The 16,480-nt window shown below is 38.1% G+C and overlaps 1 protein-coding gene across 3 annotated transcripts in view; it reads right to left on the bottom strand.

The window, feature by feature from the left end:
- Positions 1–16,480, bottom strand: part of TAOK1 (TAO kinase 1) — a 108,300-nt gene that overhangs the window by 68,108 nt on the left and 23,712 nt on the right. Inside the window, exon 1 of one of the 3 annotated variants that reach the window (XR_002830896.1) lies at positions 15,236–15,367. Coding sequence is in view for 2 of the 3 variants with exons in the window: in XM_006095545.3 (XP_006095607.1) it covers positions 15,236–15,367 (132 nt within the window). In the remaining variant the exon portion in view is untranslated. Of the gene's footprint in view, positions 1–15,235; positions 15,459–16,480 lie in introns of those variants that run through there. The other 2 variants (XM_006095545.3, XM_023759519.1) reach the window with 2 other exon arrangements.

Raw genomic sequence — 16,480 nt, 5'->3', positions numbered from 1 at the left:
GGTGGTGGCAGGAGCCTCTCACACCTACGCTGCAGGCGGGCAGTAAGGAGCGAGGGGTCCCAGACTATGAGAGGGATGTCTGACTGCCAGCTTAGGCCCAATCCCCACTATAAAAATTACATTTCTTTGATTATAGTATACTAGAGGCCCAGTGCACGAATTTTGTACACTCAGGGTGGGGGGGGGGGGTCCCCCTCAGCCTAGCCTGAGCCCTCTCGCAGTCCAGGAGTCCTTGGGGGATGTCTGACTGATTGCTTAGGCCCGTTCCCCATGGAGAACGGGCCTAAGCTGGCAGTTAGACATCCTTAGCGCTGCTGCAGAGGCAGGAGAGGTTCCCGCCACCACTGCTGCACTCACCAGCCATGAGCCCGGCTCAGGGCTTCTGGCTGAGCAGCACTCCCCCTGTGGGAGTGCACTGACCACCAATGGGCAGCTCCTGCATTGAGCGTCTTCCCCCTGGTGGTCAGTGCACGCAATAGCGACCAGTCGTTCCGCCATTCAGTCAATTTGCATATTAGCCTTTTGTTATATAGGATACCTAAATAGAGTTGATAAAAAAAAAAAAGACACTCTGTTAAGTGGATCCTGGGAACAACTACCAACATTACAATTTCAATGACAAGTGGAGTGGTTTACACGTTAAGCACCCTGTCAGTCACCGGTGACTGACACTATACTTTCCGTCCGGAAGACAAAACAGGCTGGGCGCCTAATGTATTAATGGAAACTTGCACCACTTATTATAAAGGGTGAAGTGGATCTATCCATCTAAGTCCTGCTTGAATATGAATTTATTTTTCCAAAATGTTCTCTGGTTATCTATCTGTAAGACACTTCATTTTTTTTAAGAGTTCTTTATTAATCATCTCATATAAAATTTGCACCATCACAACAGATAAAGTCCCTAAATCAGGGGTTCTCAACCTGTGGGTCGCAACCCCTTTGGGGGTCGAACGACCCTTTCACAGGAGTCGCCTATGACCATCGGAAAACACAACAATTCCTCAACCTTTCTTTGTCTCTCATTACACTGGCAGAATATACTGTGGTATTTTATAGAATGCTACTAAATTTGTGCTTCTCTTACTTTTCTTGAAGATTAGATTCTGATTTTTCATCCCCAGCCAAAATACTACAAAAGTGATAGTATATCCTCTTCAGGGTATCACAGCTGGAGGTATACAAGGTCTGTCTGTTCTCATTGGTGTTACTAATTTTCATCACCACTGAAGGTGTTTTCTGGGTGTTTTTTTTCCCAATGTACATAGTTATAGTTACTGCTCCTACCTTGTATCTAAGAAGCCATCTGTGGAAAGATACTTTTAAATGTAAATATCCTGCTCATCAAACTTTCCCCCTAAATTTGGCAACCAATGAAGAATCGAGCCCAAAACAATCTTCACTATGATGATTACAAAATGGTATTTGCCAACTCTGCCATTCATTTCACATTTATCAGTCAGCATTCTGCTATAAGGAAAAAGCCCCATCCATCCCTCATCTATCATGGAAATCATGAATTCCTTTTTTATTTGATGGATTATAATCCATTACTATCTTTAGATTGATGCTCAGACTGTTCCAGATTTGGACAGTGAGAGGAGCCCCTTCAAACTGGTTCCAGTATCCATTTGACAGACCCCTTCTTTTTTTTTTTAAAAACTTTCTGTCACAAGATGTTCTAAGGCTTATCTTTTATGTTCCCTGCCCCCACAAGAGAATGAGCCATTCCTCCAAGGAGCTCTTGTTCCTTTCAGTGAGAAATTCAAGACCTGAGTGCTAAGTTGGGTGTCACTGTAACTACAATCTTGCAGCAGATAGAGTTAATTAATTAGTTATTAGTTCCTCTAATTCCTATCCAATCCCATAGGGTTCTTTCTTACCTTCCCTATCAGTGGATTTAGGCTATAACAATTATTTCCCTTAGTCCTGATACACTTAAGAAAAGGCATTCCTATTATTATTTTTTAAAATATATTTTTGCTGATTTCAGAGAGAGGGAGAGGGAGATAGGGATAGAAACATAAATGATGAGAGAGAAAGAATCATTGATTGGCTGCCTCCTGCACACCCTACACTAGGGAATTGAGCCCGCAACCCTGGCAAGTGCCCTGACTAAGAATTGAACCGTGATCTCCTGGTTCAGAGGTTGATGCTCAAACACTGAGTCACGCCAACTCAAGGTGTTTTCTGGGTGTTTTTTCCCCAATATACATAGTTATAGTTATTGCTCCTACCTTGTATCTAAGAAGCCATCTGTGGAAAGATACTTTTAAATGTAAATATCCTCTATTCTTGTTATATATGTATATTTGTGTGTGTGTGCGTGTGTGTGTGTGTGTGTGTGTGTGTGTGTGAGAGAGAGAGAGAGACAGAGAGAGAGATTCCTACTGATACTTCCAATTCCAATCCAACACCACAGGGTTATTTCCAGCCTTCCCCCTTTCCTTATTTACAAATAAGGAATTTGCTTCTTTCTTAGACAGTAAGAAAATGGATTCTCACTATCTACAATACATTTACATATTTATTCAAATCCACTATATATATTAGCTTCACAACTACCATACCATATCACTATGAAAAATAAAGTAACGAGTTTCTTTCATCTTTAGTCTTAGGAGTATTCAGCCAAAATGTTTATTGTTTCCAAAATAACTTAAGGTTAGTTCTTTTCCTCCCACCCCCTTCTGTGTATTTATGTTATTTATAATACAGTTGGGTTCATTAATTTCCGTCTGTATTCCATTTGGGTTTCCTTATATAATAGCTTTTATTTTCAAATGAACATTAATGAACTTCAGTAAAATTCTTTCTGTGGTGTACACATTGAAGTAGATCACGTTTTTCTGGCAATTATTAATAAAATTACCATAAATATTCAGGTATAGGATTTTGTGTGAACTTGAGTTTTAATTTCTCTTGGATTAATACTAGGAGTGGGAATACTGGGTCATATAATAATGGTATATTCAACGTTATTTAAAAACTGCCAAACTGTTTTCCACAATGGCAAGACCATTTTTCATCCCCACCAGTAATAATTATTTGCAATTGCTCCACATACTCCCTAGCATTAGATACTGCCTGTGCATATTTCTTTCTTCTTGTCTTTATTTTTAAGCAATTCTAATAGGTTTTTAGTGATATCTCATTGTGGTATTAATTTATTTCCCTAAGGACAAATGATATTGACCATCTTTTCATATTTTTTGACCAACCATATTATTATTATTATTGTTATTATTGTTATTATTTTGGTGTAGACCTTTTGCTTAATTTTTACTGGGTTACTTTCTTATCACTGAGTTTTGAAAGTCCTTTATATATTTAGATATGTTACTTGCAAATATATTCTGCCAGTCTGTAGCTTTCCTTTTCTTCTCTTAACAGTATCTTTCAGAGAGCAAAAGTTTTAAAATTTTATAAAGTTCAATTTATAAACTGTCTTTTATGGATAATGCTTTTGATATCCTACTTATGAACTCATTGCATAATACAGGGTAATAAAGATTTGATTTTTTTCTATATTTTATCCCAGAAGATTTATAGTATTATGCTTTACATTTAGAAATATGGTCCACTTTCCATTAGTTTTTGTAGAAGGTGTGAGACAGAGTTTATTTTTATGTATATGGATGTCTAGTTGCTCTGGCACTACTTATTGAAAAGAGTATCCTTTCTTCATTGGATTGTCTTTGCACCTTTATAAAAAAAACAAATTTATTGGAAGAGGAGCACCATGATCGCAGCATAGGTAAACACTTGTACTCACCACAACCGCATTAAAATTACAGCTAAAATATCTAACAATTATCATTCAGAACCCCCTGAAATCTGGCTCCATGGAAGTCCTACAACTAGAGAAGTAAAGAAGAAAGCACATTAAGACCGGTAGGAGGGGCAGAGGTGGGAACCGGGCTGGTTCAACACCCACATGTGACTTTTTTTTTTTTTTAATTGGGACAGATATCTAGGCTGCAGAGGCCTCCTGTGAGGAGTAAGGGGTCCCAGCCCTACACTAGACCCCTTAGCCCCAAACCAGACACCTCAGCCCAGGCTTCCAGTATCGGGAAGTGAAGTCCCCATAACTTCAGGCTGTAAAAACTAGCAGGGATTATGGCTGAGTGACACAGAGGCTACCAGAGTCCCAGCAGTTCCTCTTAAAGTGCTGGCATATGGATATACTCAGAATTGCTCCCTCTGAGCTCCAGCACTGGGGCAGCAGCTTCGGGGGATCCAGGAGGAACTGGATTGTCCATCATCGGGGCAAGGACTCAGGGGCGGCTTTCTCCCAGACAGGGGTGCTCACAGAGTTCACTGTTCCTATGCTAAGACCTCCCCGCATCGCAGAGCTGACTGGCAGGAGCCATATCTGAGTTTTCATTAGCCTGGCTCACACTGTTTGCTCTGACCTGGTGACTCTGAGACCTCATCCCACCCAATTTGCAACCCCACCCAAGCTGTTTGCAGTGGTTTTTCCATATGAATGGCCTGTCCTGGCACAGGCTTCAGACTTTCCTAAAATCTTTCAAACAAGCAGCAGCTAGCATCAGTGTGCCTTATGCCTCTTAATAAGAGACCCAAGACCTGGCACTAGCAGCAGCCTGCCTTGCTTCACAGCTTGGACTCTCCTGGGCACTTCCAAGCCCAACACAAGTAACAGCAATCACAGATTGCTCTGTAGCTCCTCTGTAGTTGCTGACTTTGCACCTCCTGCAAGTCCCCAAAGCCAGTGCACCCAGTAGACAGCTTTAGACCACACCAGATTACAACTCTACATATTCACGAGCAGCACACTCAAGGGGCAGACTCAGTGAGCACCAAAGCCCCATTGAAGCAAGTCCTGCTCCATAGAGGCAGTCGCAGCTGGTCCTCATAGCCAATTGTCCTGAAGGTCAATTCCTCCCAGTGACATCAACAGTAATCAAGGCTCAACTACAGCAAGACTGTGCACACAGCTCATACAGTGGTGCACCTAAAGTGCCCAGCTCAGGTGATTGGGGAGGCTGAGCCACTGGGCCCTACAGGGTACCTACTACACAAGGCCACTCTACCAATTCCAGGAGACATAGCAGTTCTACCTAATACACAGAAACAAATACAGGAAAGCAACCAAAATGTGGAGACAAACATGTCACAAATGAAAGAACAGAAGAAATCTCCAGAAAAAGAACTGAATGAAATAGAAGCAAACAAACTACTAAATACAGATTCAAAACAATGGTTCTAAGGATGCTCAAGGATCTTAATGAGAGCTTCAAGAAGCTTAATGAGAATTTCAAGAATCTTAGTGAGAACATCAAGGGCATCAAGAAGGACAGTCAGAAATGAAGCATACACTAAATTAAGTAAAGAGTACTTTACAGGGATTCAACAGTAGAGCAAAGGATGATGAGAATTAAATCAGGGATTTGGAACATGAGGAAGCAAAAAGCATCCAATCAGAAGAGCAAAAAGAAAAAAGAAACCAAAAATATGAAGATAACGTAAGAAACCTCTGGGACATCTTCAAGAGTGCTAACATACACATCATGGGGGTGCCAGAAGAAGAAGAGAGAGAAAGATATTGAAAACCTATTGCAATTACTTACCTACAAGGGAGCACCCATATGACTGTCATCTGATTTCTTAACAGAAACTTTGCAGGCCAGAAGGGAGTGGCAAGAAATATTCAAAATGATGAGCTCTAGCCGGTTTGGCTCAGTGGATAGAGTGTCGGCCTGCGGACTCAAGGGTCCCAGGTTCGATTCCGGCCAAGGGCATGTACCTTGGTTGCGGGCACACACCCAGTAGGGAGTGTGCAGGAGGCAGCTGATCGATGTTTCTCTCTCATCAATGTTTCTAACTCTCTATCCCTCTCCCTTCCTCTCTGTGAAAAATCAATAAAATATATATATTTTTTAAAATGATGAATAACAAGAACCTACAACCAAGATTACTCTACCTAGAAAAGCTATCATTTAGTATTGAAGGTTAGATAAAGAACTTCACAGACAAGAAAAAGATAAAGAAGTTCATCACCACCAAACCAGTATTACATGAAATGTTGAAGGGTATTCTCTAAGAAGTGGAAGAGGAAGAAAAAGAGGAAAAAGAAGAGATAAAAAATTTGAACAATAAAATGGCAACAAATATATATCTATCAACAATGGAATCTAAAAATCCAAATGAACAAACAAGGAATCTAATGAACAAAATAAAACAATGAATAAAATAGAACCAGAAGCATGGAAACATGGAACAGACTAAAAAACCTCAGAGGGAAGGAGGGGGAGGTGGAAAGAGATTAAACAACACTTATATTCATATATGCATTACCTATGAGCCTAAGGTGGGGCAGGAACCGAGTGGAGGGTGACAATGGGGTGGGGGGATTATTATTGTGGTATCAGATAAACATATGTAATACTCTCAACAATGAAGATTTATTTTAAAAAATCAATTTACTGTATTTGTGTGGGTATATGTCTACTCTATTTTGTTTAATTTATTTATGTATTTATCCTTTCAACAATATCATACTATCTTAATTGCTGCAGGTTTATAGTAAGCTGTTGTAATCAGGTAGCGAGTTCCTTAACTATTCTTTCTCAAAATTGTTTTGGCTACGTTAGTTCTTTTGCCTTTCTATAAAATGTTAAAATATGCTAGTCAATATTTATTTTAAAAGCTTGCTGGATTTTTTATTGGGAGTGCACTGAATCTATACATCAATTTGGAGAAAACTGATAGCACGACAGCATTTAGTCTTCCAATCTATCACTATTGTGTATATATATTCACTTATTTGGGTCTTTCATTTTTTCTATCAATGTTCTATGGTTTTCAACATATAGTCTTGTACCTTTTTGCTGGATTTATACTCAAGTGTTTCACTTTGGGGGTACTATACATAGTACTTTTAAAACATAAGAAACTCTACTTGTTCACTGCTGACATATAGAAATACAATGGATTTTTGTATATTGATCTTTTTTAAGATATATTTTTATTGATTTCAGAGAGGAAGGGACAGGGAGAGAGAGATAGAAACATCAATAATGAGAGAGAATCACTGATAGGCTGCCTCCTGCATGCCCCCGACTGGGGATCGAGCCCACAACCCTGGCATGTGCCCTTGACCGGAATTGAACCCAGGACCCTTCAGTCCGAAGGCCGACGCTCTACCACTAAGCCAAACCAGCTAGGACTGTATATTGATGTTTTATCCTGCAACCTTATTAAACTTATTTATTAGTTCTGGGAGTCCTTTTGTAGACTGTTTGGGATTTTTCAAAGTAAACAATTAAGTTGTGTGTAACATGGTAAATATGTGGATAAGTTTAAAAACTATTCTTGCTCTTAAGATTCTTTAAAATACCTATGTCTGGTTAAAGTGAAAATTATGAAACTGAATGTTGGGTTTATAATTATTTAGCTGAAATACATAAAACAAGACTAGCATAAAGAATATAGAGAAGAACCAAGATTTCTACACTTTCCTTGAAGTGATTAATACTAATAAATTAACTGAAGAGAATGGGACATTCTAGTAGAATAAGTAAGATAACAGGAGAGGAAAGAAAATTTTTTAAAAGTGTGTATATACAGAAAAAAATAAAATGTAGGACAGAATTAAAAGAGCTATAAGTAATTAAAGAAGAGCACAACATTACATGTCATCTATAGTCACTGCCTGAGAATAAAAGAGTAAAGACAAAATTGGCTATAGGCCTAAAGACAAATGATGCTGTCAAGAAAAGAAAGCAGTGACTAGGAAAAAAGAAAACATATATAATCATTCTGTTTCAAACCAGGATACTGTCTGTGAAGATCCTTTTGGGAACTATTTTAATGAACTAATAAGAATGATCTGAGTCCAGCCAGCATGGCTCAGTGGTTGAGCATCTATCCATGAACCAGGAAGTCACGGTTTGATTCCCAGTCAGGGCACATGCCCAGGTTACTAGCTCAATCCCTAGTGTGGGTGTGCAGGAGGCAGTCAATCAATGATTTGCTCTCATCATTGATGTTTCTCTCTCTCCCTTCCTCTCTGAAATCAACAAAAATATTTTTAAAAAAGAATTATCTGAAATCACAATATCAATTAATTATATGTAGATGGTCTTTCTATACTTCTTTTGTATACTTATTACTTTTTTTTAATAACACTAAAAAATTTGCTATAACCATCAAAAATATAAAACTTGCCAAGTCCCTAAAGAATAGAGGTTGGGCCATAGCTGGTTTGGCTCAGTGGATAGAGCGTGGGCCTGCGGACTGAAGGGTCCCGGGTTCGATTCCGGTCAAGGGCATTGCGTGGGTTGCAGGCTCGATCCCCAGTAGGGGACATGCAGGAGGCAGCCGATCAATTGATGTTTCTATCTCTCTCTCCCTCTCCATTCCTCTCTGAAATCAGTAAAAATATACATTAAATAAAAAGAACACAGGTTGGTAGCATCTTAGACAATTTATAAATGAAGAAAAAACTTTCATAAAATAAATAAATGACTTCGCGCTATAATCATACAAGATCTGCCACATTTATTGGCAAGCTACCTGTTTCCCAGGCCACTGTTCTGTGGCCCATCTATTGACATCACGTTGGTTCTATTTAAGGTATTGGAAAATAAAAGAGAATGTTTATCTTCCTGGCAATCTAGATAGGGATCCTTTTAGACACCTGACTCTGGTTTCAAATACTTAAGCTACAAGTCCTTGATTAACTTTGTTGATGAGACAGCCACCAGAGCTGGCTCAATTAAGAGTATTTTTAAATTTAATGTGATCCCTACTGCCAATTAATGAAAATTCAGAGATATGTTATAAGAACTATTAATCTAAAAAATTTGACAAGAGGTTCTTTCCTCCTTATACACTATAGACAGACACTGCACATTTAGCCCTGTTAAGGTGAAAAGAAACATAAATACAGAAGCACACATTCATGCACATATACTCACACATGAAACACATAAACACCCTCCCACATGGGTTTATTTGATACCACAAAATACAAAGGTTGGTGACTTAGAAATGGAATTACAGCAAAAATATTCAATTCTGGGCTACATTCAAAATTTACTCATTTACATGGAGCACTGTTTCCCAGACATCGAGACAGTTAACAGAAAACACCTGCTCAGAGCAGTTGCCCTAGACTCCTTCTCTATGCTTTCAGGCAGTATACCTGGGGTTGTCCTAACCTGAGCCTAAATTTCCTAACTTCCTAAGTCAGCTTTTTGTTTTGTTTCCCTCCCTCATTTTATTATACAAATCTGTCAGGCATGATGCTAAGTTGATATAGCACGGTGAACCTTTACACCTGCCACTAGGTCAGAAGTCAGTAACTTTTTATATAAAGAGCGAGATATTAAATATTTTAGGCTTTATGAGCCAAATACATGGTCTTCTTTTTCTGTTGCATATCCTTATTCTTTTTTCAATGTAAAAACCATTCTTAGTTTGAAAGCTGAGCAAAAACAGTTCACAGGCTGGATTTGGCCCAAGGGCTCTGTAGTTTCCAACTCCTACCATAGAATAATCCTTGGTTAACATTTTGCCACATTTGCTTTTAGACTCTCTATCTCAACATATATAATGTTATCACTACATTATCATTATTTAATTATTGAAGAGGATATGAGTAGACATTCTCACTCTTAGTTCCAAAATACTTGTTCATATATCTCTTGAGAATAACAACGTTCTCTTGAATAACCACAGTACAATTATCAAATTTAGGAAACTTAGCATTGATATAACACTATTATCCAATATATATATAGTCCATATTCAAATTTCACAAGCTATCTCAGTAATATCCTTTATAGGAATTTTTTCCAATCCAGGATCATGACCATTGTGTTTAATCACCAGGTCTTTCCAGAGCCAGCTCCTGATAACTAGCTTACACTAATTTGCTTTTGTTGCCCCGGTTAAATCCTTACTTCTGGGACTATGAGACATCCTCTATCAACCACAGCTCTCTGAAATAATCCAGCCTGGGTAAAACAACCCAGAAACTATCGCATAAGAAGGTCCAAGCACTAGCGAATCACGCACCCCCAAAAATTCTATTCCAGCCGAAACCGGTTTGGCTCAGTGGATAGAGCGTCGGCCTGCGGACTGAAAGGTCCCAGGTTCGATTCCGGTTAAGGGCATGTACCTGGGTTGCGGGCACATCCCCAATGGGGGGTGTGCAGGAGGCAGCTGATCGATGTTTCTCTCTCATCGATGTTTCTAACTCTCTATCTCTCTCCCTTCCTCTCTGTAAAAAATCAATAAAATATATTTAAAAAAAAAAATTCTATTCCATGGGTGAGGAAATACAATGTGCACCTTCTTACCTTGTTAGAAAAGCAAGTTCTCTTGATGCTATCAATTTAAACTTTTAAATGTGTTTTCACCTCTGCACCCTCACTGTCAATATCTAGTTTAAGCCCTCAGCATTTCTTTCCTAAATTATTACAAAAGCTTCATAATCAGTCTTTCTTCTTTGATTTTTGGCACATGCAATCTTTTCTCCACACTGCAGTAAGAATAAACTTTCTATATCACAAATGGAAAGACAGTATTTCTGTTGTACCTCACTTCCCTCAAGACTTCAGAATAAGGCTCACATTTTTTAGTATAGTGGAGGAGGCTCTCTTCGAGAGTCCTCACTTGTGTTTCTTTTTTACCTTTCTCTGATCATATCCTTAGTTCCCACTACAACCTTAACTCAAAACATAACTACACCAGTCATACACTTCAACAAACACTACTGACAAGTTCTGGATTTGGGATAATCCAATTTTTATAGTTTTATTTTAAAATGTTAAACCACTGGTATTTTGCTGATATGTGATTTAATTCAGTCCCTTTAATGAAAGGAAAAGGACAATAATATTACTTCCCCCACTAGATAGATTATTTGGAAAGGTCTAAAGAGAGCCTACTGAAATGTTATACTTTTCAACAGTAACAATGAAAGACCAAAACTCCAAAAACACATATTTTTACAGAAGGACATATGAAAAGTCCATGCATATAATATTAACTAAAGGAAATTTCAATACTAATTCTTGCCATGATGCTTATGCTAGACAATTCCTAAAGCCCAAATTAACCATAAAGCAGGCATCTATGTAAAACAATTATATGAAACTATCAGAGAGCAACACATGCAGGCAAGACTTCAGAGACTAGAATCCTCCAGAGAAGAACAGTATATAAAGTGAGCTGTAAATTTATTCCAGCTTCATGCCTGAATTTGTTGCACAGGAAAAGAGTCCAAGGAGACAGAGGCCAAAGACAAGAGCTTCCAAAGTGGCTGGAATTTAAAAGGCACAATCTTAGAAAAGACAGCTGAAAAGCAGCTCCAAAATCTGCAAAGTAAATAGTAAACTCCCAAGTATGTATCTGCATAAGACTCCCAGAAACTCAGCAAAAAACAGGCAGCTGGAAAACGAAAGAGATAACAGAGCTTTCAGAAGACGAGAAGAGCTAGAGAGATGGAGGTGGGAATTCAAACCCACTAAAATGGTTGAGCCTTGAAATTCAGTTGGGATTCCAGAAGAGCCATGCTTTAAAAATAAGGGCCAAGGCCCTAGCTGGTTTGGCTCAGTGGACAGAGCGTCAGCCTGTGGACTGAAGGGTCCCGGGTTCGATTCTGCTCAAGGGCACATGAGTGGGTTTCGGGCTCGATTCCCAGTAGGGGGCGTGCAGGAGACAGCCAATCAACGATTTGCTCTCATCATTGGATGTTTCTATCTCTCTCCCTCCCTTCCTCTCTGAAATCAATAAAAATAAACAATTTAAAAACTTAAAAAAAAGAAAAGAATAAGGCCAAGGCCTAGTAATAAGGGAAAACTGATGTCAAGTAGCCCTAACAAAGGTTAAAACAAAGCCTCTCAAAGTGATTCAACCAGTATTTTATCAGCTTGCCAAAATAATAATAATAATAACAACTGTTTTTTAAGAAAAATAACATCATTCAAAACATCTACAAATTCTCCTTTATAATGAAGCAATCAAAAATTATGTCATGCAGCCCAGCTGGCATGGCTTAGTGGTTGAGCATCGACCTATGAACTAGGAAGTCAGAGTTCGATTCCTCCTCAGGGCACATGCCTTGTTTGTGAGCTCAATCCCCAGTAGGGGGCATGCAGGAGGCAGCCAAATCAATGATTCTCTCATCCCTGATGTCTCTCTTCTCTCTCTCTCTTTCCCTCTCCCTGGCTCTCTGAAATCAATAAAAGTATATTTTTAAGAAATTATGTCATTCTAAAAAATGGACCAAATACTGAAAAGGGAAAAACTAAAAATATAAACAGACCCAATGGGGATTCAGATGTTGGAGTTGCCAGAGACTTTTTAAAAAACAAACAAAATGGGAACCCAATAAATATTTTAGAAGTAAGATATACAAGAAAAATTGCAAAAAGAAAGCTGAAAGACAGAGTTGAAATACTAAGCATTTTTTACATTAGTATTTGAGAAGTGGTAAAAGTGCCAATTTAACGAAAGTAAATCAAGAATATATCCATTATAATCGCTATGGTAACAGAATAATAAAAATACATTATCAAAAGGTTAATAGAGTTAAAACTTGTATTACTCATGTCTTTTTGTGTACTATAATTTGACATCTGGGGCCTTGCTAACAAAAAAGTCTGCCATTCCCAGGTTTGGCTTATTCCTAGACTCTAGACTAGAGAGAGTAAACAAGCACATCTTACATATACAAATCACCAATCCAGAGCCGGTATCTTCAATGACTCGCACTCTGAATCCCCCATCTCCCGATCTAATCGGCATAGGCCAAGTAATGGACAACTAGGGACAGCCTCTATACTCCTGCCACTCCCGTTCCTTCCCACAGAAATCACAATAAAAGTTCTTGCCCATGTATTTCCCTTGATTCCTCTGCCTCCTCAACTAAACCAGTACTTCACGTGTCCCCCTTTTGGCATGATATACTTCCTTTCCTTGGGATCTGTGAGTTTTACAAACTATCTATTCTTTTCTTTTTTACTGTTAATCCTCACCCGAGGAGATGTTTAGAGAGAGTGGAAAGGGGTAGGAGGATACAGAAAGAGAAACATCGATGTGAGAAAGAGACATCAATTGGTTGCCTCCCACACACACTGGGACGAATCTGCAACCCAAGTACTGTCTTTGACCAGGAACCAAACCTGTAACCCTTCAGTGCATGAGCTGAGGCTCTTCCACTGAGCCACAGTGGCCAGAGCACAAACTATCTTTCAATGGCAGTTATTACCTGACCTATTGGCTTCCTCATATGTGAATAATAATAAAACCTATACTTTAAAACAAAAATAACAATATATACTTGACTAATTCAAAAGATGACAAGAATGAGGATGAATAAAGGAAGAACAGATAGGACAAATAGAAATCAAATAGAAAACAATAAACTTATACCCAGCTATATTAGTGACTGCATCAAATATAAATATGTAAAATACTTCAATGAAAACAACGATAAGATAGAGAAAAAAACTCCTTGACACTGGTCTTGGGAGCAATTTTCTGAATATGACACCCAAAGCACAAGCAACACAAGCAAAAATAAGTAAGTGGGACTACCTCAAATTGAAAGCTCTGTACAGCAAATGAAAGAATCAGCAAAGTGAAAAGCAATATATGGAATGGGAGAAAATATTTGCAAATCATCAAGAAAAAAAGAAGAGAAGGCTCAAATAAAATCACAAATGAACAAGAAGTGAAAACCGACACCACAGAAATATAAGGAAATAATACAAACAATTACATGTCAACAGATTGAACAACCTGTAAGAAATGGATATATTTTTATATTTTTTAAATACACTTTTATTGATTTCAGAGAGGAAAGGAGAGAGAGACAGCGGTTCTCAACCTGTGGGTCACGAACAATGAAAATACATCCTGCATATCAGATATTTACATTAGGATTCATAACAGTAGCAAAACTTCATTATGAAGTAGCAACGAAAATAATTTTATGGTTGGGGGTCACCACAACATGAGGAACTGTATTAAAGGGTCGCGGCATTAGGAAGGTTGAGAACCACTGGATTAAAACATCAATGATGACAGAGAATCATTGATTGGCTGCCTCCTGCATGCCCCCTATTGAGGATCAAGCCCACAACTCAGGCATGTGCCCTTGACCGGAATCGAACCTGGGATCCTTCAGTCCACAGGCTGACACTCTATCCACTGAGCCAAACCAGCTATGGCTGGATATATTTTTAGAAACACACAATCTTCCATGGTTAAATTGGGAAGAAACAGAAAATCTGAACAGACCAATAACTACTAACAAAATCGAATCTGTAATAATAATAGTAATAATAATAACTTTCAACAAGCAAAAGCCCTTGACCAGAGGTTTCACAGATAAATTTGACCAAACATTCAAAGAAGAATTAATACCTATCCTTCTCAAACTATTCCAAAAAACTGAACAGGAAGGAAGGCTCACAAACTCAATTTAGAAGGCTAGTATTACCCTGATACCAAGACCGGACAAAGTCACTACAAAAAAATAAAATGATAGGCCAATATCCCTGATAAACATTGATACAAAAACCTCAACAAAATAATAGCAAATCAAACTCAGCAATATTAAAAAGTTCATACACCATGATCAAGTGAAATTTATTCCTAGGATGCAAGGTTGGTTCAATACCTGCAAATCAAATTAATGTGCTACACAACATCAACAAAATGAAGAATAAAAATCATATAATCAGCCCTGGTCAGTTATACTCAGTGGTTAGAGTGCATCGGCCCATGGACCGAAGAGTCAAGGGTTCGATTCCTGGTCAAGGACATGTACCTTGGTTCCAGGTTCCCCAGCCCCAGCCCCAGCAGGGGTGCGTGCAGGAGGCAGCTGATCCGTGTGTCTCTCTCACGTTGGTGTTTCTCTCTCTCTCTTGCCCTCCTCTTTCCCTTCCACTCTCTCTAGAAACCAATGGAGGAAATATCCTCAGGTGAGGATTTTTTAAAAATCATATGATCTTATCAATAGATGCAGAAAAAACATTTGACAAAAATCCAACATCCTTTTATGATAAAAACTGTCAGCAAATTGGGGACAGCAAGAACTATTCTCATATTATACACACACATCTATTCAAGTGACCATAAAATGTACTATGGCCTATATCTCTTTGTATTATTGCTTTTTACTCTGCCAGAACTGGATATTAAGTAAATATAAAGGCTTACTGGTCACTGACAGTAAGCCTTTAACACTTACAAAATACACTGCTCCAAAGCTTCCATGGCCAATTTCTCTGAGGTCTGTGAAGAGCTTCTCTGGATCTTCTTTGAAGAAGAGCTCTGCAATTTCAGGGTCCTTCAGGCTGCCTGCTCTGTTAGTTGATGGCATCCTGCTGGGCAATCAGCTGTTTGATTCTAATTTTGTACTTGCTATCCCAATCCTTGGTTCATCTGTATGAATGAAGCCACTTTGGCATAACCTATTGTAGAAAAATGAGAAAAGAAGAAAAAAGTCAGGGAAAGCAAAAGCTGCTAAGAATAATTAGTGTAAGATTATTTTCTAACAGCCCATATAAAAATCATCTCAGGTCTGGAAATTCACTAAGAAGGAAGTATGGCCTACTAATTCAGTAGTTCCTAAACCTGGTTCATTATCTGAATCACCTGTGATGCTTAAAAAAAAAATTCCTACTATATCTAGCATATAAGTATATACTATACTTACACTTCTAAAGTTAAATATTTTTATCTTGAAAGATTTTCTGTATCAGTACTTAAATATTTATCTAATCCTATGCAATGAGGATTAGATAAATATCAATTTAATACAGACTATTAAAAACATGCACAACTCAAGATGTACCTATAGTACGTTTCTAAAAACAGAAGAATCCCGTCTATTACTGATCTTCAAATATAAGAAAATACACAAAATATTTAATTCAGTAAGCTATCTTTCTTTTCCTTTAAGATACTATGTGCCAGTTTTCAATCAACTCTAATATAGACATTCCAAAGTAAAAATGCAATGGGAGAAAGTAATAAATTTAACACAGACACTGCAGTGTTCCCCCTAAAACTGATTTATATAAAATATGGCCTTTAACATATCTGATTCATTAGATAAGTAAACACTACAGTAAATTCCCTGGTAGTTCTGCTACCAGTTCCTTTGTATCTTATTATCCAATTTTAAAAATGACTCTCATAATTAAAAGGCTGGGTTCTGGAATGATATTACCAGGATATGAATCCTGACAACACTATTTATAAACTGTGACTTGGGTAGCCTCATTTTCCTAATCTGTAAAGTGAATAACTTATACAGTAGTTGTGAGGTTTAAATGTTATTAAATATAAGCACAGATTAATATTCTGATACAGTAAGCACTACATTAAATGTTAGCTCAGTGGTTCTCAACCTTGGCTGCACATTAGAATCACCTGGGAATCTTTTTAAAATCCTGATTTCTGGGCCTCGTCCTCCGGAAATTCTGTTTCT

This window comes from Myotis lucifugus, unplaced genomic scaffold (genome assembly GCF_000147115.1).
Source record: "Myotis lucifugus unplaced genomic scaffold, Myoluc2.0 scaffold_157, whole genome shotgun sequence".
Classification (NCBI taxonomy): domain Eukaryota; kingdom Metazoa; phylum Chordata; class Mammalia; order Chiroptera; family Vespertilionidae; genus Myotis; species Myotis lucifugus.
This window is presented reverse-complemented; position numbering and strand designations above follow the sequence as displayed.